Below are 24,837 nucleotides of genomic sequence, written 5' to 3' on the forward strand. Positions count from 1 at the left end.
AGTCAAATGAGGGAAACAAGTAATGTCCTTTGGAAGTTTTAAAACTGTGGGGCAAACCAAAGACTATTATTTTGGTCGAATATATTAGACTATTTACCTTTCTATGTAAATATAGTGTTTTATTTGTGTTCTTTTCTGAATCCTCTAAACATTTTAACATACAGACATGTAGTACGTTTTCCACTTTCTCATTATTTCAAACGTAGATAAAAATACAAAGATGATGAATCATTCATCATATGGAGATTATGTTTAACATGTCTTAACATGTTACTTAGGTCTATTTCAGATTTGGAAAGTGTTGTAAATCAAGTACAGTACATCCCACTGAGGTTCCCCTTTTGTCTTCATCGATAGCCTCATCCCCTGCCTGTGTAGCATTATCCTAAAGTTGACATTCTCCAAGCATTTTTATGATATAGGTATATGTGTCTGTATCTTACCTATGTGATTATTTTCACTCAAGTATATCTGGCGCATGCACATTTGTTTTGGGGGTTTTATTTTTGACTGTTTGTTATTATTATTTATTCTGGGGCTACCCTTGCTTGCGAAGTCGCGGTGTCTGCAGCAGCTGCGGTGACTGCAGGAGGCAACCTGTGGAGCGGAGGTTGATAGCTAGTGTTAGGGACCTTGGGTCTGTGGGCTGGTGCTGCCAGGGGCAGGGGCAGCGCTGCTGGGCCTGTGGCTGCTGGGCCTCGTGCTGTACTTGGTGCCCGCGGGGGTGGCGGTTACGCTGGCCTGGCTAAGCTGTGGGTGCGACCGCGGTCTGGTGGGCCTGCGCCGCGAGCCCCGAGGTTCACGCGCCTTCCGAACCTCGCTGGTTCGGAACGCGCGCTGCCATGGAACACTGCTCACCTTGCCTCCGGCAGTCAGCAGTAAACGGAAGTCTCCTAGAGCCTCCGCGCCTCTTCCAAGGACTTGGACCCGCGCTCATCTGTTCCTCATGGGCAACTACCTAGGCAAGCCCGCCCCCCCAGCCTGCCTCCACCTCGGAGGCCAGGGACCTGCGGGAGAGGCCTGGCCGCCGCCCACCCGCCCCACCCGCCGCCGCCAGCTCCATCAGGCCATACCCCCGGGGTTCATACTCACCCCTCCCTACCCACTCCTCTTCCCCGACCCTCTAGGAGGACGGCCTCCGGGGTTGTGGCCCTGTAGCACATCGGTTTGTAATAACACCTCGAAGGAGATACCCAATCCAGCAGGCCCACTATGCCTCGCTGGGGGTCCTTCCCACGGTGTGCTGGAATAGTTGTCACAGGAAGACTGTGCTCTCTGCTCGCAATTCCAAAGTGGTGTGCAGCCCAGTGAGAGTGAGGATTGCTCCTCCGGATAGCAAGTGGATTCGTCCCCTGCTATCAGAGCAGAGTAGCAGCTCAACCGTGTCCTCCCCATCAGCTAGTGCCCCAGACCCATGTGCAAAGGAGACTGTGCTGAGTGCCCTCAGAGCGAGGAAGAAAAGGACGGTGAAGGAGGAAGACCAAATACTGGCTGATGGCCAGGAAGAAAAGAGAAGGGCCAGGACAGCAGTGGACGTGGACATTCAGCATTTGAGCCGCTGGCGGCCAATGGAATCCCTGCCTCTTTTGTGCCTAAGCCTGGGTCTCTGAAGAGAGGTCTCAGTCCCCAGAGCTCAGATGCCCACTTAAATAAGAGGTCACGCACCTCTTCACTGAGCTCCTTGACCAGCACGTACTCAGGCGGCGTGCCCATCTCCAGGCGCAATGCCATCACCAGTTCTTACAGTTCTACTGGAGGTCTCTCTCAGCTGCGGAAGAGGAGTGGTCCTAGGTCATCCCCCTTCTCCAGGCCAGCTTCGTCCTGCTCCCAGGCTCTAGCGAGGCCAGCAAAGGAAATAAGAGAAGAGGAACTTTCTCATCATTCTGCTTCGTCAACTGCATTCACAACAGACAAGGAGTCCTGGGGAGCAGAAGTTGCCGATACCACACAAGGGAGAAACAGGACTCGTGGAGTTCTCCACCAACACCTGGCAGCTCAGGGCAGCGTAAGCGGAAGGTGCAGCTGCTGCGGTCCTGGCGAGGGGAGCAGCTGACCTTGCCTCCACCTCCCCAGCTTGGGTATTCAGTCACTGCGGAAGACTTAGACTTGGAAAAGAAAGCTTTGTCACAATGGTTCAGCGAGATCTTGGAGGATAAGACTGATACTACCTTGAGCTCTATCCCTGAGAACCCACCTACCAGTCAGCCTCCGGTCTCTTTCAGCCTGCCTACTGCTGGGACTCCTGCCACCGAAACCTCCCTCCCAGCCCCAAGCCCTAGCCCACTGTTGAAGAGCTTGAAGAAGCAGCAGGATTCCCCAGGCCTACCATCGGCCCCCCAAGTCTGCTGGCATGGCAAGCCCTGTGGCCCATTCGCCTCCGAAGACACCCGGCCCTCTGGCCCTCTTGGCTCTTCACAGTCAGGGCCTCTTGCGGGCACCTCCTCGGACTGCAAACCTACAGCTGTTTTCTGTGGCGGCACCCTTACCCCCGCTTCTTCCACAGGACCAGTCACTGACACCAAGTCACCTCCAGCCCCTGAGGCTGAGACGTCTGCCAACTCCCAAGCCTTGTCGGCCCCCCCCTCCCCCTCCCAAGCAGAATATTCCTTGTGGAATGCTGGGCACCTCACCTGCTAAGCCTCCTGCCTCTGCAGCTCCTGCTGTGTCTTCACCATCTCCCGTGCTCGATCCCATTTTTGGCCCCCTCCTAAAAGCAAGAACGAGGGCCCCTTGCCCTCTAGCCCTTCCAAGGTCCCAGCCACCACATCTTCCAGCTCAGCCCTCCCCGCAAGTACCCGCAGCCCGTCCCGCACTTTTAAACCTGGCTTTCACACCAGGGAGGCCCCTGCATCCGTGCCCATAGTAACTCCCTTCTTCAAGCAGGCAGCTCCTCCAGCCCGGTGCTATGAGCGCCCCTCTCTTCCCTGGCCAGACCCGTGCCACCTCTGCAGTGGCTGCTGCGACCACAGCTGGCACCTCCGTAGACTCTGCTCTGAAGCCCGTGTTCAGCTTCCGTGTGAGCAGCATGACCAGCACCCTGAGCAGCGTGACTAGCACCACCGCTTTCCACCTCCCAGCCCGTCCTCTTGGGACTCCCTCTGCCTCTGGTGGCAGCTTCACAAACCCAGCTGTGGGTTCCAGCTCCATAGTCCAGCTTGGTAAGCCTCCCACCATGCCTCCTTCAAGAGCAGTCACCAGCTTTGGCCAGTCCCTTCCCGGTGCCCCTCAGGCAGTGGCCAGCAGCAGCAGCAGCAGCAGCAGCAGCAGCAGCAGCAGCAGCAGCAGCGCTAGCACTGCTGGCTTTAGTGATTTGGGCAGCAGCCTTCCAGCCTCTGCCCCAGCCACCACCAGCCAGGCCACGCTGACATTCAGTAGCACCCCCGCCCAGCCATCAGCGTTCCCTTTGGCTCAAGTGCCAAGCCCTCTCTGTCATCATATCCAGGATCCAACGCCCAGCCCAGGTTTGGGGCCACTGATGGGCAGCAGCAGTGGGCTGCCAAGCCATCCCTTGTCCCAGCTTGTGTAGCTCCTTCACGTTGGGAAACTCTGCAGCCCCCGCCCCGACTGCCACTCCAGCCGCAGCCCAGCCAGCCTTTGGCAGCACCACACAGTCCACTCTTGGTGCCTGAAAGCCACAGCCTCTGCCTCGGGCACCCCTTGCCGGCCCCCAGCCAGCCTTTGGCAGCACCACAGCCGTTTTCTCCTTTGGTGCAGCCACCACCTCTGGCTTTGGAGCTACAGCCCAGACCACCGGCAGTGGGGCCAGTCGCTCCAGTAGCACGACACCATCTCCCTTCACATTTGGGGGATGGGCAGCCCCACCCTCTGGCAGCAGAGGCTTTGGGCTCAGTGTGGCTTCGCCAGGCACCAGCTCTGCCTCAGGAGCCTTTGGCTCCGGAGCAGGACAGAGTGGGACCGCTGGCAGCACGACTCCTTTTGTGGGAGCTTGAGTCAGAAGAGCCTGGGTGCACCCAGCCAGAACACATCCTTTGGCCTCAATGTGGCCTGCAGTGCAGAGAGCAAACCTGTGTTTGGAGGCGCCTCCACGCCCACCTTTGGTCAGAGCACCCCTGGCCCTGGGGTGGGCACATCAGGCAGCAGCCTCTCCTTTGGGGCGTCCTCAACACCCATCCAGGGCTTTGTTAGAAAAGGACCTTCCTTTTCCATTGGTGCAGGACCCAAGCCCCCAGGGGCTTGGCCACAGCTACAGGCCCGGAGGCAGCACACTAGCAAGAAGTAGCCCCTGGCCCTTACCCCCCCCCCTTTACCCCTCCTGCCAACAACTGGACCTTGGCACCTGCCAGAAAGAGCCTCTCACCTTCTAGTTCCATGAAGCTGAGATCTCTGAACCAGTCCTGCTTCAGCCATGGGGCGGGGAGGAGGAGTGGCAGGTGCAGAGGCTGCTCCCTGTCTTGCAGGAAGCAGAAGGCCCAGGCCTTGGGGGGATGGGAAGGCAGGAAGGGTGGCCGGGCCGAAGCCTGTGACCTTACTTGAACAGTTGCACTGGTGAGGCTGGCGAGAACTGAAGAAACAGCTGAACATATTGCCTGCTTCCTTCCCTGAGGCTCCGTGGTATATACGCTTAGTGAGGCAGCTCCCTTGCCAGCGTTTCCCTGAGAGCCAGCTCTGCTGGAGAGTGGCAGGTAGAGACCTCACCCCTTGCATCTCTGATATGCATTTGATGGGCTTGGGGGAAGCGCTTATCCCTATAGCTTTACCTTGCTTGGCTTGGCTATGCAAGGTGCGTCTCCCCATCTTGTCCCATTAGAGGACTCAGGGTCTCCATTCCTGCTGCTTTGTCCGTCACCGACTGCTTGCAGGATCAATTCCTTTTGAAATGATCCTGAGTCTAGGCTTTGCCTTGGATACCCCAGTGGGTGCTGCTCCTCAAGTCGGAGCCTCTGTTTCATCGCCAACCCTCTCTGCAGTTTGGCCCCCACGAGCTTGGTGGCTCAGGACAGTTAGCCTGGCAGATGGAGGGGTGACCTGTCACTCTGGGAGAGGAAGCTCTTGGAACAGGCAGGATGCCCACCACTGCTTTCAGCTGCCTCCTTGTCCACCTTCCCTGTTGGCCTCACTGGACTTATCTTCCTCCCCGGGATCACATGTTTAAGCCTTATTCTGTATTACTTTATCGGATGCTCATGTCCATTGCTCTTAGAGTCGAGATTGATGGAATAATTGAATTGTATGAGTGGCGGCACGTTTGGTAATGCTGGACGGAACTGTTTAAGTTTCTGGGGCCTCGCTATTTGAATGTGGAAGTAGCACCACTTGATGGCTCCAAGTGCTGAGTCTTGACTTTCAGTTGGTGTTTTGATCTTCAGGGCTGGCGGCCTAGGTGGATGGGGCCACTTTTTTTCTTTGCCCATCTACCTAACCTCACGGCAGGCTAGATCACCCATCGTATAAGTTAGAAAGCGTTTAAGTAATAAGCAACATTTTAAAACCGTATCTTACTCCCCCGCCCCTTCCTTTCTTCTTCCTTTTTTCCCAAAACCACGTACCCCAGGCCAAGAGCCTGGCTGCCACGCCTATCCTCTTTGGGAGAAGCATGAGTGCGTGTGTCGAAGTGAAAAGAAAAACATCCTTAAACATTTCCAACCAGATAAAATAGTTATTTTTGTGTTTAAGCTAAATTGCCTTTTAAATTCCTTCAAGCTTGGTTCACTGAGGTGGTTAAAGACTATAGACTATAGACTAGAAATTAGCTGTATAGTTCAGTAATGCCTGTGTGAAGAAGAGGCTCAAATGCTGTCCCAGGCAGCCTTTCCGAGGGCCTGGAGCTTCTGCTGGAAGCACAAAATGTCATTCTTATTTTATAAATGTGACGGAGGTGTAAGGAGTCCCCCTGCCCTTTTTGACTGAGGGTGACTGTCTGCTGGCAGGGGACTGTGCCCCCCACCCCCCTGGAGAGCTCGACTCCTGGCTGTTGTGTGTGGAGCTGAGGAGGGACCTGAACCTGGAACATCTGCCAGGACGAGAGGGGGGTGGGGCACAGGCCTAGAAATCAGGCTTCTGCCTACACCTTACATAAGGCAGACCCTCTCAGGTTAGTCCTCTGAGCTAGCTTGCCTCAGTTCCCCAGGCAGGACCCTTGGTCCAGGAACCCCAGGAGACCAAAATATTCTGCTCTTCTGAGGATTGCAAGGAAATACGGGGAAAAAAGGTTTCTCCTCAAAGGTACAACCAGTCTGACTTTCAGCTACAGTGTGAGCCTCATTTTCAAATGTATACAGTGCTTCCAGTTCTTGAATACTTCCTGCGTTACAAGAGCATGCGGCTTTGGACTACCTGTTGGCACTGTCCCCCCTGCTAGGCATTTTCAGAATTGCTCCATGAGTTTACAGTTTTTTCTTTTAGTATACTTTTTGATTGCAAAATGTGACTGTCATTGTTACCCTTTTATCCATTAACTTTGTTCTTACGGGAATCATTCCCTTTTAATGTTTCCTTTAAGTTTTGGGTAATTTTGTGAGACAGCAGCAGGAAATGTATGTATTCAACCTGCCGTTTTTCGTTTGAAGACTGCTATTTAAAAATGTAACAAACATATCTAGTTAATATTTTATACCGCTTAAATGTCTCAGTCCTTTTAGAAATAATATAAATAAAATGGTTTAATGTTGATATGAATGTTTCGTATTTATTTATTTTAGGATTCCATTTTACTCTTTTTTTTTTTTTTTTTTTTTTTTTTTTCCTTTTTGCCGCTTCTAGGTCTCCTCCTGTGGCATATGGTGCTCCCAGGCTAGGTGGTTTGTTGGACCTGTAGCCGCCAGCCTCTGCCAGAGCCACAGGAACTGCCAGATCCAAGCCGAGTCTGTGACCTACACCACACTCACAGCAATGCTGGATCCTTAACTCACTGAGCAAGGCCAGAGATCACACCCGCAACCTCATGCTTCCTTGTCGGATTCCTTAACCACTGAGCCACGATGGGAAATCCTCCATATCACAATCTTCAACGCAAACACCAGTTATGGTTTTGTTAACTTTATATTTCATTATGGATTCATTTAATCACTCTGTTTATTAGTTTCTTTCCTTGCCGTTATTTCTGACCTCCCTCTGAATTTACTCTTCTTTCTTATTCTGTATTAATTTTTTGAATGAAGAGATCTGAGGGGTGACCTATCATAATGATACTTCTGAAATGTGCATTTGTTCATTTTTGGAGATAGAATTCTCAACAGAAGCTGTGCCTTTTGGGATCTTGTGCTGTCTTGTCATCTTACCTTTCTGGAATGCCTCGCCAGCTCAGATTTCTATTGAGCCTCTGTTGAAGTTAGTGACCAGTATCCTAATTAGTAAAAGGCACATGAGTAGGCCCTTACATTCTGTATGTGCTATGCGATTTCATAGAATCCCATGTGGCAAAGAGATTGCTGGCTATGGGATGGCTGGAACCCATGTCTTAATTCACACTTTGTCATTTGTTTGCTCAGGTGTTCATGGTATTAATCACTAGCTTATATTCAGTGTAATGAGAGGACCATGTCACTTCTGTGCCTCTTTGGTTTTTGTGGTGCTGCAATGCACGTACGATGGGGCCAACCTAAATTCAGATGTGTGGCAAGGAAAATGATTTGTGCATGAAATTTTCAAAAAGTGTCAGTGGTAACAATTTTCCAAGGCTATTGCAATCGAGACTCAATCTCAAGTACTGTATCGTTGCCTGAACCACTATACAGACTTTAAGGTCTTCCTCCAATAACTTCTTCTAACCTTCTTTTCTCCCCGATGAAGTTCTTTAAAATTTGGGAACCCGTATTAAACTGTGAACTTTGAACTCAGACACTGGAATATGAGTTGATAGTACATGTTTTAGGTCTGAAATTCTCTGGGGCTGTCCTGAACCATGGCTGGGCGATTTTAGATTTAAGCCAAACACAAATTGAAAAGAAATACATGTCCTTCAAAATGTACACCTATGTTACCAAATTAGTAATTTTCTAGTAACATAAAAGCTGCCATTTATACGAATGACAGGTCCTGTCTGGTCTTACAAAGATGAAGTAACAGTGAAGTCAGGAACAATTATAGATTGTTCGCTGCTTTTCACTACAATGATAGAGATTTCATAGTTCTTGACTAACAGAAGTTGTTCATGTCTATTCATTGTACATGTTCATAAAACATAAGTTACACAGAGTGGTTGTCAAATGAGCCTGTGGCCATAGCTGTTGATGTTTCATGCCAAGGTAGGCAATTCATCTGGCATAAATGGCACAAAGGGTCTAACCAGGGAGTTCCCCTTGTGGCTCAGCAGTAATGAACCCGACCGGTACCCAAGAGGACATTGATCCCTGGCCTCGCTGGGTGGGCTGAGGATCTGGCGTTGCCGCAAGCTGTGGTGTAGGCTGCAGACATGGCTCAGATCCTACACTGCTGTGGCTGTGGTGTGGACCAGCAAGTGCTGTGGTGTAGGCCGGAAGCCACTGTGGTAGGGGCCGGCAGCTGTAGCTGGGAAGTTCGTGGCCTGGGAACTTCCGTAAGCAGCAGGTGCAGCCCTAAAACCAAACCAACCAAACAGACAAACAAAAAAGGTTCTCCCCAGACATTATATTTTAACAAAGTCTTCAGTTAAGTGTAATCTCTAATCACTTGGCCTCTGTCACTGCATTTGTAACGTGGCTTGTTGAGAAAATCATGAACATTTTCTGTGGCTTTCACGTACTTTGACAGAAATTTGAAAATTGAGAGAACTCTGTAGGACGTAGATATAGTGAAATTCTATGTGCAAAAGCACATGTCTTTGAAACTGGCTGTGTGTTACTTCACATTGAATATTATGTTTTCTGGTTAGTTCCTCAAGAACAATGGAACTGACATATCATTTTCTTGTGTTTTAAAACAGAGTCCTTTTTTCAGCATCTTATCCACATTCTGTTGGCATTTTCCGGCTTCACTGATGAGTAATAGCAATAATGGAGTTACTTAAGTCTATATTCAGTAGATGTTAAGCATAAAGAGAAATACTCTAGGTAGTTATTTAACTAACACACAGCCACCAATTTTAGAGGAAACGGAGGCTTGTCTGGCCGTTAACATGGCCTGTGTAGTTCAGCTTCACGGCGTAGCTTCTTATAGACTGAAGGTCCTGTGCCTTCAGCATTAATAGAAAGCATGTTTTTATTGGTCAGTTTGCTTTAGGGTTAAGGCATGCTTCAACCTCAGCAATATGATCTAGTGAGCAATGAAGAGGATGGTACTGAGTATAATTGGATGGGCTAAGTTGTTAGTTTCTCAGGCCCTGGAAGAGTACTGCAATTCCTTTGTAATACCTTCTTCAAACACAGTGAAGGAATACAGGATTTCCAGCCAACCTCCTTAGGAATACCTAAATTATCTCCCTTCCAGAGCCCAATCTAGCAGATGAAAGAAAATTATACGAAAAGGTTGTATATGTCTAGCCTTGGTTCTCTCTAAGAAATAATACAGTTTTAAAGCGGAGAGTATTAAGGATCACATACAAACATTAAGGTCACGTCATAAGTGCCAAATGTCTCCTAGGGTATTCAAATAAGAGTAAAAATTTAGATAAAGACAAGCTTGGTCTGTCATAGTTGAATGTCCGATAATTACAGTCAGATATGCATATTCAATTATGAGGATATTAGTAAAACGTGTGTAACTTAGTCTGGGGCTTCATTGAAAGCTGCCGGTGGGAAATGAGTCTGGAAGGGTGTTTTCTCAGGTTAATGCCATCAACACAGACCATCAGTGACCGGTCAGTGATAGGAATAGACGAGAGCTTTATCTGAAGTACACTGAAGACTGTAGCCTAGGAGAGAGAGCCTCAATAAGCATTGGAATTGTGTTTCCACTGAACTACAGAATGTGGGAGGCCTATGCAGGCAAAGATGGCAAAGGTACATAAGCTGTCTGTCAAGTGTTAGGATTGGAACAGGCAAGAAGTAAGGGCCCTTTTTAAGTGAGGATTGGTTGGGGTCCGAAATGTTTGAATAGTTACACTGATAGGCTTTAGAGAGAGAGCATAAAGTTGCAGCTGGCAGGTGGTAGAAGAGAGTGTTTTTCAAATGGCTGGTGATATTCTTGAGTTTGAGGTAGTTCAGAAAAGTAAAGCTCTCCTTGATGCAGGAACAAGACTGAAACAACCTCCACGATGGCTACCTGTTTCCACTTTGAATGCCTGAATCAGTTGCTCCATCTCGCAATTCTATTTTTTTTTTTTTTTGGTCTTTGTCTTTTGTCTTTTTAGGGCCACACCCACTGCATATGGAGGTTCCCAGGCTAGGGGTCCAATTGGAGCTACAGCTGCCAGCCTACACCACAGCCCCAGCAACGACAGATCCAAGCCGTGTCTGATACACCACAGCTCACAGCACCACCAGATCCTGAAGCCACTGAGCGAGGCCAGGGAGTGAAGCCACAACCTCACGGGGCCTAGTTGGATTTGTTTCCGCTGTGCCACTCCAGGAACTCCCCATCTTGATGTTTTTAGTGCATTATTTCCTTTAGTGGTTAAAGCAGGTGTACTAAGGATGTTTGGCAGGCCATGGGAAAGAGTGTTCTAGTTAGTGTAAAGTTCAGGCCAAATCAGGTGAAATCCAGGATGACTTCCTCCTATCTCAATATGAAAACATTTCTTCAGTCAGCAGCATGTATATGGATGATCGCATTCAGATTACAGAAAAGTACTTAAGGATAATTTTTACATAGGAGAAAACACAGAAAACTGGCAGGATTTCAAGCAGGTTAATAAAATTGGTAGCATCAGTGATGCTTTCCACAGTGGTGAGTGGTTAGTCACCCGAGGTTAATAGGGGAACAGCTGTCCAAATACTTAGCATGTTATATTTAAGAAGTTGCTGTTGAACAAAGTGACCGAGTTGTGTATATGTGTGTGTGTGTGTGTGTGTGTGTGTGTGTGAGTGTGTGTGTATATATACATATATAAATATATATATATATTCCTTCTTTTTTCATGTTATATTCCATCATGTTGTAACGCAAGAGACAGGACAGAGTTCCCTGTGCTGTACAGTCGGACCCCAGTACTTATCCACTCCAAACTTCCTAGTTTGTATACTCCAACCCCACACTCCCCATCCATCCACTCCCTCCTCTGTCCCCAGCAGCATCCACAAGTCTGTTCTCCATGTGCCCGATCTGTTTCTGTTTTGTAGATGGGATCATTTTTGCCCTATTTGCGGCTGGAGCGTCGCCGGTAGAGTCCTCACCACTTGCATCTCTGATGTGCAGCAGAGTGCAAGATGAAGTTCCTATCCAACTGTTTTGGGTTTACAGAAGAGTGATGCTAGGAATTTTTACAGCCTTTCAAACTAAGCAATGGAGAGTCCCTGTGGTGGTGCAGTGGGTCAGTGATCCAGCTTGTGTCTGTGCCATGGCCAGTTCAGTTCCTGGTCCAGTGCAGGGGTTTAAGGATCCAGCATTGCTATAGCTGTGGTGTAGGTTGCTGATAGGGATTGGATTCAGTCCCTGGCCTGGGAACTGCCATATGGTGCGGGGGCAGCCAGAAACAGACAAAAAAAATTAACAGTAAAAAACAGAGTAAGAAACTATAGTTGTGTTGCATGTCCCTTCTTGCAAAAGGAAGTTTAGAATGAACATTTTTGAAAGATTTTCTTCTTTTTTTTTTTTTTTCCTGCAGTACAGCATGGGGATCAAGTTATTCTTACATGTGTACGTTTTTTCCCACCCTTTGTTCTGTTGCAATATGAGTATCTAGACATAGTTCTCAATGCTGCTCAGCAGGGTCTCCTTGTAACTCTATTCTAAGTAGTGTCTGATAATCCCAAGCTCCCGATCCCTCCCACTCCCTCCCTCTCCCTTCGGGCAGCCACATGTCTATTCTCCAGGTCCATGATTTTCTTTTCGGTGGAGATGTTCATTTGTGCTGGATATTAGATTCCAGTTATGAGTGATATCATATGGTATTTGTCTTTGTCTTTCTGGCTCATTTCACTCAGTATGAGAGTCTCTAGTTCCATCCATGTTGCTGCAAATGGCATTATGTCATTCTTTTTTTTTTTTGGCGGAGTAGTATTCCATTGTGCATATATACCACATCTTCTGAATCCATTCATCTGTTGATGGACATTTGGGTTGTTTCCATGTCCTGGCTATTGTGAATAGTGTTGCAATGAACATGCGGGTGCATGTGTCTCTCCTGAGAAGAGTTTTGTCCGGATATATGCCCAAGAGTGGGATTGCGGGGTCGTATGGAAGTTCTGTGTATAGATTTCCAAGGTATCTCCAAACTGTTCTCCATAGTGGCTGTACCAGTTCACATTCCCACCAACAGTGCAGGCGGGTTCCCTTTTGTCCACACCCCCTCCAGCACTTGTTATTTGTGGGCTTATGAATGAGGGCCATTGTGACTGGTGTGAGGTGGTATCTCCTGGTAGTTTTGATTTGCATTTCTCTTACAATCAGCGATGTGGAGCATTTTTTCATGTGTTTGCTGGCCATCTGTATATCTTCCTTGGAGAAATGTCTATTCAGGTCTTTTGCCCATTTTTCCATTGATTGATTGGCTTTTTTGCTGTTGAGTTGTATAAGCTGCTTATATATTCTAGAGATTAAGCCCTTGTGGGATGCATCATTTGAAAGTATTTTCTCCCATTCTTTGTCTTTTTGTTTTCTTTTGGGTTTCCTTTGCTGTGCAAAAGCTTTTCAGTTTGATGAGGTCCCATGGGTTTACTTTTGCTCTTATTTCTATTGCTTTGGGAGACTGACCTGAGAAAATATTCATGGTGCTGATGTCAGAGAGTGTTTTGCCTGTGTTCTCTTCTAGGAGTTTGATGGTGTTCCGGCTTATATTTAAGTCTTTCAGCCATTTGGGGTTTATTTTTGTGCATGGTGTGAGGGTGTGTTCTAGTTTGATTGCTTTGCATGCAGGTGTCCAGGTTTCCCAGCCATGCTTGCTGAATAGACTTTCTTTTTCCCATTTTATGTTCTTGCCTCCCTTGCCAAAGCTTAATTGACCATAGGTGTCAGGGTTTATTTCCGCGTTCTCTATTCTGTTCCCTTGGTCTGTCTGTCTGTTTTGACACCAGTACCACACTGTTTTGCTGACTGTGGCTTTGTAATATTTCTTGAAGTCTGGGAATGTTATGCTTCCTGCTTGGTTTTTGATTCTCAGGATTTCTTTGGTGATTCTGGGTCTTTTGTGGTTCCATCTAAATGTTTGGATTGTTTGTTGTAGTTCTGTGAAAAATGTCATGGGTAATTTGATAGGGATAGCATTGAATCTGTAGATTGCTTTGGGTAGCATGGCCATTTTTACAATATTGATTTTTCCAGTCCATGAACATGGAATATCTTTCTATTTCTTTACATCTTGTTTGATTTCTTTGATTGAAGTTTTATAGGTCTTGGCATATAGGTCCTTTACCTCTTTGGTCAGGTGTATTCCGAGGTATTTGATTTTTGTGAGGTGCAATTTTAAAAGGTATTGTATTTTTGTATTCCTGTATTTCTTTTTTCCTGGGGACAGCTCAGCAGGATGGGGCTGAAGAACGGGTGCTGGGAACATAAGGAAAAATAATTAACATAAAAGAAGACACAGAGACATTTATCTTAAGTAAAGGTGGGAGCCAGGGGACTCAAGGTCTCAGGGACCAAGAGCCCCATGCCTCAAGAAACCACACTGCCTTTATTGTGCTCTTTAGATGAGATCAATTGAGGAGTGGCTCTGGGTGGAGGATATAGGGCTTGTTTACTATTATATAAGTTCTTTTACTATTTAAAAAGCCACTTAGGTATTAAAGGGTTAAGCTCTTACTCTGACCTCTATGCACATAACATTTCTTAAGCTTAAGTCACCTATGCCTTTGGTATTTGTTCTTAAGCTTAAGTCATTTACCAGCACTGTGACTGTTTTTCCAAGAAGGAAGATGGGATAAAATAAGACAAGAAGCTGGGATAAAGTAAAGAAGGACAAGATGGAGTTTTCAAGGAAACATGTCTGTGACACCTTTTCTAATATTTCATTGCTGGTATACGGAAAAGTGGCTGATTTCTGAATGTTAATCTTACATCCTGCCACTTTGCTGAATTTCTTTATCAGTGCAAGTAGTTTCTGGGTTGAGTCCTTAGGGTTTTCTATGTATAGTATCATGTCGTCTGCATCCAGTGACAGTTTGATCTCTTCTCTTCCTATATGGATGCCTTTTATTTCTTTTGTTTGTCTAATTGCTGTGGCTAGGACTTCCAAAACTGTGTTGAGTCGCAGTGGTGAGAGTGGGCATCCGTGTCTTGTTGCAGATTTGAGTGAGAAGGCTTTCGGCTTTTCCCCCTTGAGTATTATATTTGCTGTGGGGTTGTCATAAATGGGTTTGATTATGTTCAGGAATGTTCCCTCTATACCCACTTTGGCGAGGGTCTTGATGATGAATGGATGTTGGACTTTGTCAAATGCTTTTTCTGCATCTATTGAGATGATCGTATGATTTTTGACATCGTTTGTTAATGTGGTGTATGACGTTGATTGATTTGCGTATGTTGAACCATCCTTGTGAACCTGGGATGTACCCTGCTGGTCATGGTGCATACTTTTTTGGATGTGTTGTTGGATTTGGTTGGCTAAGATTTTGCTGAGAATTTTTGCATCTATGTCCATCAAAGATATTGGCCGATAATTATCTTTTTTGGTGTTATCTTTGTCTGGTTTTGGAATAGAAAGATTTTCTAAATGGCTAAAGCGCTTTTTTTTTTTTTTTCCCCTGCTCAATCCTACTTTCCAGTATAATTTAACTGATTCTAAATCCTTTCCAAAGATTTCAACTGCATAAAGTAGTTATTATATAGATAATTTGTGCCTTTGCTTTTTGCTTAGGGCCACAATTCTGTGTGTTTTGTTTATAACGTACTTTGTCCAGCTTTGCCCCTCTAGGATAGAATTTGTCATCACAAGAATTTTTGCTACTTTCACCATTTTCCCTATCCTAGCTATAGAAGCTAAGCTTTACACAGATTACCTCATTGATTTACACTTAATGCCACATTTTAAAACATGTATTTTACCAATAGAAACTAAGCCCTAAATCGTTAGGGGTTAAATGACTAGCCCAGTAAATACACAGCCAAAAAATAAAAGACCTGAATGAATTCCAGTGCTTAGTACCATTTATAGAATCAAATCTGCAAAAATTTTACGAACACCTCCACACCTCCATCTCGTTAATGCTGTTACCTTTAGTGGTATCATTATGGATTTATCTTACTGTGGTTATTTCGAGTGACTGTTACACTTTTCAGTATTTTATAAAGTTCCTAAATTGAGCGTATATTCCTCTATAATATATATGTTAGATTAAGGCATACTGAGGTAGTAAAAGGATATTTTTGCTCTGTCAACATTAAAATCCATGCTCTTTATATATCACTTCTACATAATTATTCCACTCATATTTTATATCTTTGTGATTTATAAGAACCGATTGGTTACTTATCTTTCGATCCGTGCTTCATTGCTTCTATGATACATACAGAGACATGTACTAGATTGCCATAAGTAGTCGAAGGTCACCCACATTTTCCTTGCTTTCTTCCTTTATTCCAACACTCTCACAGTGGGAAGACATGAGCAAAAGGGAGAGAAGAATGATCGTAGATAGGTAAATTAGCTGATCGATAACTTTGTATTTGTAGAATATATATGAATATATTAAACTAGTTTGGCAAAAACACTTGACATATGACTCTGAAGAAGCAAGCATTCAGTGAATTGTTAGGGTGGTGCCGTATATTAGAAATTATAAGCCCTGATTTGTTAGGTAGAGTGAGGCAGTCCCTAATTGAACCCTGGTGGTCAGTTCACTGTGGTATTACAGCAAGTGATCAATGTAGAGCCCTTGTGATCTTGCTCTATAGAGAACACTGAGTTGAACCGTTAATCCACCTGAAACCTGGTCTCTAATGCTCCTGCAGTTCAACTTAATGAAGACATCTATTTTCCTGATGAGTCATGAGATACAAACTCTGTAGAGGGAAAGAGACCGTTTTTCAGAAAATGTTGTGAAATATGAATGTGGGAAAGAGTAAGATTAATTCTGACCAGAGGCCTAGAAAGACGCAACGGAGAAGTCAACTTTTGGGTCGTTCTTGAAAATAACGAAAATGTCTATGTGTATTTTATTCTTGAAGATCAGAATAGTGATAAAGTCTTTCCCCAAGAGAACTGCTAACTCTGTTTTAGATAAAGCAAGTACAGTAGCCAAAAAGGTTGCTATCAGATGATATACACAAGAATGAAGGGGTGGAAGTGGTGGCTTATGGAAGTAAAACCCACGGCTAATTCACATCAACCGTGACGCACAAATCTTCCAACTTCGACAAGGCCGTAGTGGTCCATTCATTAAACGGTTTTGATGGCTTTTGGAGACTCATGAAATATATAAATTTGAATTTCATTGAGAAACTCCTAAATGCCGTCATGCAGATTTATTACAGCTGGGCATATTATTAAGACTAGCCCAGATGAGTGGTCTGTGTAGAACTTCAAGCTACTGACATGTACATCTTGTAGGCTGCTGTACACGCAAGAGTTGACTACTTTAGTGAACCCCCCAAAATGAGTAGTTCCCTTTATTGCTACCTTAAAAGTTCTCTTTTAAACATCCTCTAGGTCTGAATCAATGGTCTGTATAGTTTGCTCTTAAGCTCAGGTGTTCTTTCCTTTAGAAAATGGTTTATGATCAGGAATTCCTGTCGTGGCCCAGTGGTTAACCAATCTGACTAGGAACCATGAGGTTGCGGGTTCAGTCCCTGCCCTTGCTCAGTGGGTTAACGATCCCACGTTGCCGTGAGCCTTGGTGTAGGTTGCAGATGTGACTCGGATCCCACGTTGCTATGGCTCTGGCATAGGCCGGAGGCTACAGCTCCAATTTGACCCCTAGCCTGGGAACCTCCATATGCCGCGGGAGTGGCCCAGGAAACAGCAAAAAGACACACACACACACACACACACAAAATGTTTTATGATCAGAAGCCCTGCCCCAACCATTATGGAATAGATTAGAATGGGTTAAATAGCTCTCCTTCGTGTTTTTCTTTAAAGTCCTACAATCTGTGGATAAAGGCAGATTTTATTCTTTCCTAGTTAATGTTCCATTTATTAATTTTCCCCTTAACATGTTGCCCTGCGAGATGCTCCAGTACAATGCTGAGTGGAAGTGGTAAGAGTGGTAAGGTCTTTTTCCTGATCTTAAGGATAAAGTTATTTGGCCCCTCATCATTAAATATGATTTTAACTCTAGCTTTCCCATATTCTGTTCCACATATTTTCATATCTCTAGGTTTAGTTTATGGCGGATTTTCATCATAAATCAGTGCTCGATTTTGTCAAATGTTTTATTTTCAACTCAGTTCTTTGTTATTTTTTTTTTAAACAGCATTCATGGACATTGATTTTTCCATGGTCACTTCCAAATAGTATCAGCGCCTTAGGCAGGACCATGGAGCTGGTTTGGAGTGGGTTAAGGTGGGAGGTGTGTCTAACAAAAGTGGTAGCAACACTTTTCACAAGGATCGGGAAGATTTTCTCTAAAGACTACTTCTAAATGTCTTTTTTGCCTATAGTGCACTATGTCTTTAGCATATGTTTTTCTCTAGTGTCTCCTCTTTCATTTCTATATTTTTTAATTTTCTCTCTTTTTCTTAGTCTAAAGTTTTTTTTTTAAATCATAGTTGATTTATGGTGTTGTGTCAGTTTTTTCTATACAGCATATTAACCCAGATATGTGTGTGTATATATATATATATATATATATATATATATATATGTACAGAAACACACACACACACCCGCATACACTCATACACATATATCTATATATGCATTCTTTTTTGCATTCTCTCTTCCATCATGTTCTATCCCAAGAGACTGGATATAATTCCCTGTGCTATCCATAGGACCTCATTGCTTATCCATTCTAAATGTAGTAGTTTGCATTTCCCAACCCCAAACTCCCCAAGTATTCCACTCCCTCCCCACAACCCCCTTGGCAACCACAAGTCTGTTCCATGTGTCTGTGAGAGTGTTTCTCTTTAATATATAGGTTCATTCATGCCATATTTGAGATCAATTTTTGTCATTATATTTATCTTTCCAAACAGTTCTTTTATTGCTTTTGACGTTGTTGTTGTTGTTGTTGTTTGACTGGTTGGTTGGTTATGGCTGTCTCGTTCTATTTCATTTTTTCCCATGTTGATCTTTTATATTTCCTTCCTTCCTTTCTAACCTTGGGCTTAGCTTGTTCCTGTTTCTGATTCCTTGAAAGCAACTTCAAAGAATTGAAATGTTCAGGTATTTAATGGAGATTTTTTTCTTTCTTTCTTCTTTCTTACATAAAAAAACAAAGCAAAACAAAACAAAACTTTTTAGGGCCACCCCCTCAGCATATGGAGTCTCCCAGGCTAGGGGTCTAGTCGGAGCTATAGCTGCCAGCCTACACCACAGCCAAAGCAATGCCAGATCCGAGCCATATCTGTGACCTATGCCATGGCTCACGGCAACATGGGATCCTTAACCCACTGAGTGAGGCCTGGGATCGAACGTGCAAACTCATGGTTCCTAGTCAGATTTGTATCCACTGTTCCATGACGGGAACCCCAAGATGTTTTCTTCTTAACATTTGCTTGTATCAATATAAAATTCCTTGTAGGAACTGCTTTTGTAGCATCCTCTATGTTTTGGTATATTGCGTTTCTGTTTTCATTTGTTTGGAGGTTATTTTGTTATAAATCTTTGGATTTCTTATTTGACCCATTGGTAGTTCCGAGTTGTGTTGTTTAGTTTCTGTATGTTTGTAAACTTTCCAGTATTCCTCTTATTGTTTTTTAGTGTCTTATCCATCATGGGTGAACAAGTTGCTATAGTTTTAAATCTTTTAAAATTTGTGAAAGTTTGTTTTAACATGATGTGGCTCATGATATGATCTATCCTAAAGAATGTGCTCTGTGCACTTGAGAAGAGTGTTTGTTGTTCTGTTGTGTAGAAATATCTATGTATGCCTGTTAGGACCATTTGGTCTAATTTATAGTTACCATACTCTGCTTTGGCGCTCGAGCTTAATTTTTCCTACATAGGTGCAGTGTGTGTCCTTTGGCCAACATATGCTCATTTCTCCCACCTCTCTGCCCCTGGTGAGCTCTGTTCTAGTCTTTGCTTCTATGTATTAAACCTTTTGGATCCTATAAATGAGTGAGATCATTCTATCTTTTTGTGTTTGGTTTATGTGATTTAGCAGGTCTTCCAGGTTCATCTCTTTTGCTGCAAGTGGCTGGATCTCTTGGGCATTTAAGGCTGGATAATACACACACACACACACACACACACACACACACACACACACACACACACACACACATTTGTTATCCATTCATCTGTTGTTGGGCACTTACCTGGTTTTCTTATATTGGTTACGGTGAATGTTCCTGCAGTGAACATGGGAGTGCAGATATCATTTTGAAGTACTGATTTCATTTCCTTCAGTTTGAAATTGCTGTATCCTATGGTATTTTTTTTTTTTTTTTCTTTAACTTTTTGAGGAATCTCCTTACTGCTTCCCACCATGCCTGTACTAATTTACATTCGAATGAGATGACCTCATTTGGTTTCTTTTTAACCATTCAGATGGAATCATCTGAATGATTACAAGTCATGTAGTCAAATGAGGGAACAAGTAATCCGTCCTTTGGAAGTTTTAAAACTGTGGGGCACCAAAGACTATTATTTTGGTCGAATATATTAGACTATTTACCTGTCTATCTATGTAAATATAGTGTTTTATTTGTGTTCTTTTCTGAATCCTCTAAACATTTTAACATACAGACATGTAGTACGTTTCTCCACTTTCTCATTATTTCAACCGTAGATAAAAATACAAAGATGATGAATCATTCATCATATGGAGATTATGTTTAACATGTCTTAACATGTTACTTAGGTCTATTTCAGATTTGGAAAGTGTTGTAAAATCAAGTACAGTACATCCCACTGAGGTTCCCCTTTTGTCTTCATTGATAGCCTCATCCCCTGCCTGTGTAGCATTATCCTAAAGTTGACATTCTCCAAGCATTTTTATGATATAGGTATATGTGTCTGTATCTTACCTATGTGATTATTTTCACTCAAGTATATCTGGCGCATGCACATTTGTTTTGGGGGTTTTATTTTTGACTGTTTGTTATTATTATTTATTCCGGGGCTACCCTTGCTTGCGAAGTCGCGGTGTCTGCAGCAGCTGCGGTGACTGCAGGAGGCAACCTGTGGAGCGGAGGTTGATAGCCAGTGTTAGGGACCTTGGGTCTGTGGGCTGGTGCCGCCAGGGGCAGGGGCAGCGCTGCTGGGCCTGTGGCTGCTGGGCCTCGTGCTGTACTTGGTGCCCGCGGGGGTGGCGGTTACGCTGGCCTGGCTAGCTGTGGGTGCGACCGCGGTCTGGTGGGGCCTGCGCCGCGAGCCCCGAGGTTCACGCGCCTTCCGAACCTCGCTGGTTCGGAACGCGCGCTGCCATGGAACACTGCTCACCTTGCCTCCGGCGTAGTCAGCAGTAAACGGAAGTCTCCTAGAGCCTCCGCGCCTCTTCCAAGGACTTGGACCCGCGCTCATCTGTTCCTCATGGGCAACTACCTAGGCAAGCCCGCCCCCCCGCAGCCTGCCTCCACCTCGGAGGCCAGGGACCTGCGGGAGAGGCCTGGCCGCCGCCCGCCCACCCGCCCCACGCCGCCGCCGCCAGCTCCATCAGGCCATACCCCCGGGGTTCATACTCACCCCTCCCTACCCACTCCTCTTCCCCGACCCTCTAGGAGGACGGCCCTCCGGGGTTGTGGCCCTGTAGCACATCGGTTTGTAATACCACCTCGAAGGAGATACCCAATCCAGCAGGCCCACTATGCCTCGCTGGGGGTCCTTCCCACGGTGTGCTGGAATAGTTGTCACAGGAAGACTGTGCTCTCTGCTCGCAATTCCAAAGTGGTGTGCAGCCCAGTGAGAGTGAGGATTGCTCCTCCGGATAGCAAGTGGATTCGTCCCCTGCTATCAGAGCAGAGTAGCAGCTCAACCGTGTCCTCCCCATCAGCTAGTGCCCCAGACCCATGTGCAAAGGAGACTGTGCTGAGTGCCCTCAGAGCGAGGAAGAAAAGGACGGTGAAGGAGGAAGACCAAATACTGGCTGATGGCCAGGAAGAAAAGAGAAGGCGCCAGGACAGCAGTGGACGTGGACATTCAGCATTTGAGCCGCTGGCGGCCAATGGAATCCCTGCCTCTTTTGTGCCTAAGCCTGGGTCTCTGAAGAGAGGTCTCAGTCCCCAGAGCTCAGATGCCCACTTAAATAAGAGGTCACGCACCTCTTCACTGAGCTCCTTGACCAGCACGTACTCAGGCGGCGTGCCCATCTCCAGGCGCAATGCCATCACCAGTTCTTACAGTTCTACTGGAGGTCTCTCTCAGCTGCGGAAGAGGAGTGGTCCTAGGTCATCCCCCTTCTCCAGGCCAGCTTCGTCCTGCTCCCAGGCTCTAGCGAGGCCAGCAAAGGAAATAAGAGAAGAGGAACTTTCTCATCATTCTGCTTCTTCAACTGCATTCACAACAGACAAGGAGTCCTGGGGAGCAGAAGTTGCCGATACCACCACAAGGGAGAAACAGGACTCGTGGAGTTCTCCACCAACACCTGGCAGCTCAGGGCAGCGTAAGCGGAAGGTGCAGCTGCTGCGGTCCTGGCGAGGGGAGCAGCTGACCTTGCCTCCACCTCCCCAGCTTGGGTATTCAGTCACTGCGGAAGACTTAGACTTGGAAAAGAAAGCTTTGTCACAATGGTTCAGCGAGATCTTGGAGGATAAGACTGATACTACCTTGAGCTCTATCCCTGAGAACCCACCTACCAGTCAGCCTCCGGTCTCTTTCAGCCTGCCTACTGCTGGGACTCCTGCCACCGAAACCTCCCTCCCAGCCCCAAGCCCTAGCCCACTGTTGAAGAGCTTGAAGAAGCAGCAGGATTCCCCAGGCCTACCATCGCCCCCCAAGTCTGCTGGCATGGCAAGCCCTGTGGCCCATTCGCCTCCGAAGACACCCGGCCCTCTGGCCCCTCTTGGCTCTTCACAGTCAGGGCCTCTTGCGGGCACCTCCTCGGACTGCAAACCTACAGCCGTTTTCTGTGGCGGCACCCTTACACCCGCTTCTTCCACAGGACCAGTCACTGACACCAAGTCACCTCCAGCCCCTGAGGCTGAGACGTCTGCCAACTCCCAAGCCTTGTCGGCCCCCCCTCCCCCTCCCAAGCAGAATATTCCTTGTGGAATGCTGGGCACCTCACCTGCTAAGCCTCCTGCCTCTGCAGCTCCTGCTGTGTCTTCACCATCTCCCGTGCTCGATCCCATTTTTTGGCCCCCTCCTAAAAGCAAGAACGAGGGCCCCTTGCCCTCTAGCCCTTCCAAGGTCCCAGCCACCACATCTTCCAGCTCAGCCCTCCCCGCAAGTACCCGCAGCCCGTCCCGCACTTTTAAACCTGGCTTTCACACCAGGGAGGCCCCTGCATCCGTGCCCATAGTAACTCCCTTCTTCAAGCAGGCAGCTCCTCCAGCCGGTGCTATGAGCGCCCCTCTCTTCCCTGGCCAGACCCGTGCCACCTCTGCAGTGGCTGCTGCGACCACAGGTGGCACCTCCGTAGACTCTGCTCTGAAGCCCGTGTTCAGCTTCCGTGTGAGCAGCATGACCAGCACCCTGAGCAGCGTGACTAGCACCACCGCTTCCACCTCCCAGCCCGTCCTCTTTGGGACTCCCTCTGCCTCTGGTGGCAGCTTCACAAACCCAGCTGTGGGTTCCAGCTCCATAGTCCAGCTTGGTAAGCCTCCCACCATGCCTCCTTCAAGAGCAGTCACCAGCTTTGGCCAGTCCCTTCCCGGTGCCCCTCAGGCAGTGGCCAGCAGCAGCAGCAGCAGCAGCAGCAGCAGCGCTAGCACTGCTGGCTTTAGTGATTTGGGCAGCAGCCTTCCAGCCTCTGCCCCAGCCACCACCAGCCAGGCCACGCTGACATTCAGTAGCACCCCCGCCCAGCCATCAGCGTTCCCTTTGGCTCAAGTGCCAAGCCCTCTCTGTCATCATATCCAGGATCCAACGCCCAGCCCAGGTTTGGGGCCACTGATGGGCAGCAGCAGTGGGCTGCCAAGCCATCCCTTGTCCCCAGCTTGTGTAGCTCCTTCACGTTGGGAAACTCTGCAGCCCCCGCCCCGACTGCCACTCCAGCCGCAGCCCAGCCAGCCTTTGGCAGCACCACACAGTCCACTCTTGGTGGCCTGAAAGCCACAGCCTCTGCCTCGGGCACCCTTGCCGGCCCCCAGCCAGCCTTTGGCAGCACCACAGCCGTTTTCTCCTTTGGTGCAGCCACCACCTCTGGCTTTGGAGCTACAGCCCAGACCACCGGCAGTGGGGCCAGTCGCTCCAGTAGCACGACACCATCTCCCTTCACATTTGGGGGATGGGCAGCCCCACCCTCTGGCAGCAGAGGCTTTGGGCTCAGTGTGGCTTCGCCAGGCACCAGCTCTGCCTCAGGAGCCTTTGGCTCCGGAGCAGGACAGAGTGGGACCGCTGGCAGCACGACTCCTTTTGTGGGAGGCTTGAGTCAGAAGAGCCTGGGTGCACCCAGCCAGAACACATCCTTTGGCCTCAATGTGGCCTGCAGTGCAGAGAGCCAACCTGTGTTTGGAGGCGCCTCCACGCCCACCTTTGGTCAGAGCACCCCTGGCCCTGGGGTGGGCACATCAGGCAGCAGCCTCTCCTTTGGGGCGTCCTCAACACCCATCCAGGGCTTTGTTAGAAAAGGACCTTCCTTTTCCATTGGTGCAGGACCCAAGCCCCCAGGGGCTTGGCCACAGCTACAGGCCCGGAGGCAGCACACTAGCAAGAAGTAGCCCCTGGCCCTTACCCCCCCCCTTTACCCCTCCTGCCAACAACTGGACCTTGGCACCTGCCAGAAAGAGCCTCTCACCTTCTAGTTCCATGAAGCTGAGATCTCTGAACCAGTCCTGCTTCAGCCATGGGGCGGGGAGGAGGAGTGGCAGGTGCAGAGGCTGCTCCCTGTCTTGCAGGAAGCAGAAGGCCCAGGCCTTGGGGGATGGGAAGGCAGGAAGGGTGGCCGGGCCGAAGCCTGTGACCTTACTTGAACAGTTGCACTGGTGAGGCTGGCGAGAACTGAAGAAACAGCTGAACATATCGCCTGCTTCCTTCCCTGAGGCTCGCGTGGTATATACGCTTAGTGAGGCAGCTCCCTTGCCAGCGTTTCCCTGAGAGCCAGCTCTGCTGGAGAGTGGCAGGTAGAGACCTCACCCCTTGCATCTCTGATATGCATTTGATGGGCTTGGGGGAAGCGCTTATCCCTATAGCTTTACCTTGCTTGGCTTGGCTATGCAAGGTGCGTCTCCCCATCTTGTCCCATTAGAGGACTCAGGGTCTCCATTCCTGCTGCTTTGTCCGTCACCGACTGCTTGCAGGATCAATTCCTTTTGAAATGATCCTGAGTCTAGCTTTGCCTTGGATACCCCAGTGGGTGCTGCTCCTCAAGTCGGAGCCTCTGTTTCATCGCCAACCCTCTCTGCCAGTTTGGCCCCCACGAGCTTGGTGGCTCAGGACAGTTAGCCTGGCAGATGGAGGGGTGACCTGTCACTCTGGGAGAGGGAAGCTCTTGGAACAGGCAGGATGCCCACCACTGCTTTCAGCTGCCTCCTTGTCCACCTTCCCTGTTGGCCTCACTGGACTTATCTTCCTCCCCGGGATCACATGTTTAAGCCTTATTCTGTATTACTTTATCGGATGCTCATGTCCATTGCTCTTAGAGTCGAGATTGATGGAAT

General features: G+C 47.5%; 1 protein-coding gene and 1 pseudogene across 1 annotated transcript; both read left to right on the forward strand.

Annotated features, from left to right (window-relative positions):
- Nucleotides 1–659: 659 nt before the first annotated feature.
- LOC110258659 lies at nt 660–4,526 on the forward strand (annotated as a pseudogene).
- On the forward strand, nt 4,367–23,898 carry LOC110258660 (nuclear envelope pore membrane protein POM 121C-like). Its single transcript, XM_021081951.1, is given in 5 exon segments — nt 4,367–4,391; nt 5,889–5,990; nt 20,323–20,594; nt 20,597–23,033; nt 23,036–23,898. Coding segments are annotated over 5 exon segments (3,699 nt in total).
- Nucleotides 23,899–24,837: the final 939 nt, after the last annotated feature.

Source organism: Sus scrofa, unplaced genomic scaffold, assembly GCF_000003025.6.
Source record: "Sus scrofa isolate TJ Tabasco breed Duroc unplaced genomic scaffold, Sscrofa11.1 Contig2681, whole genome shotgun sequence".
Lineage (NCBI taxonomy): Eukaryota > Metazoa > Chordata > Mammalia > Artiodactyla > Suidae > Sus > Sus scrofa.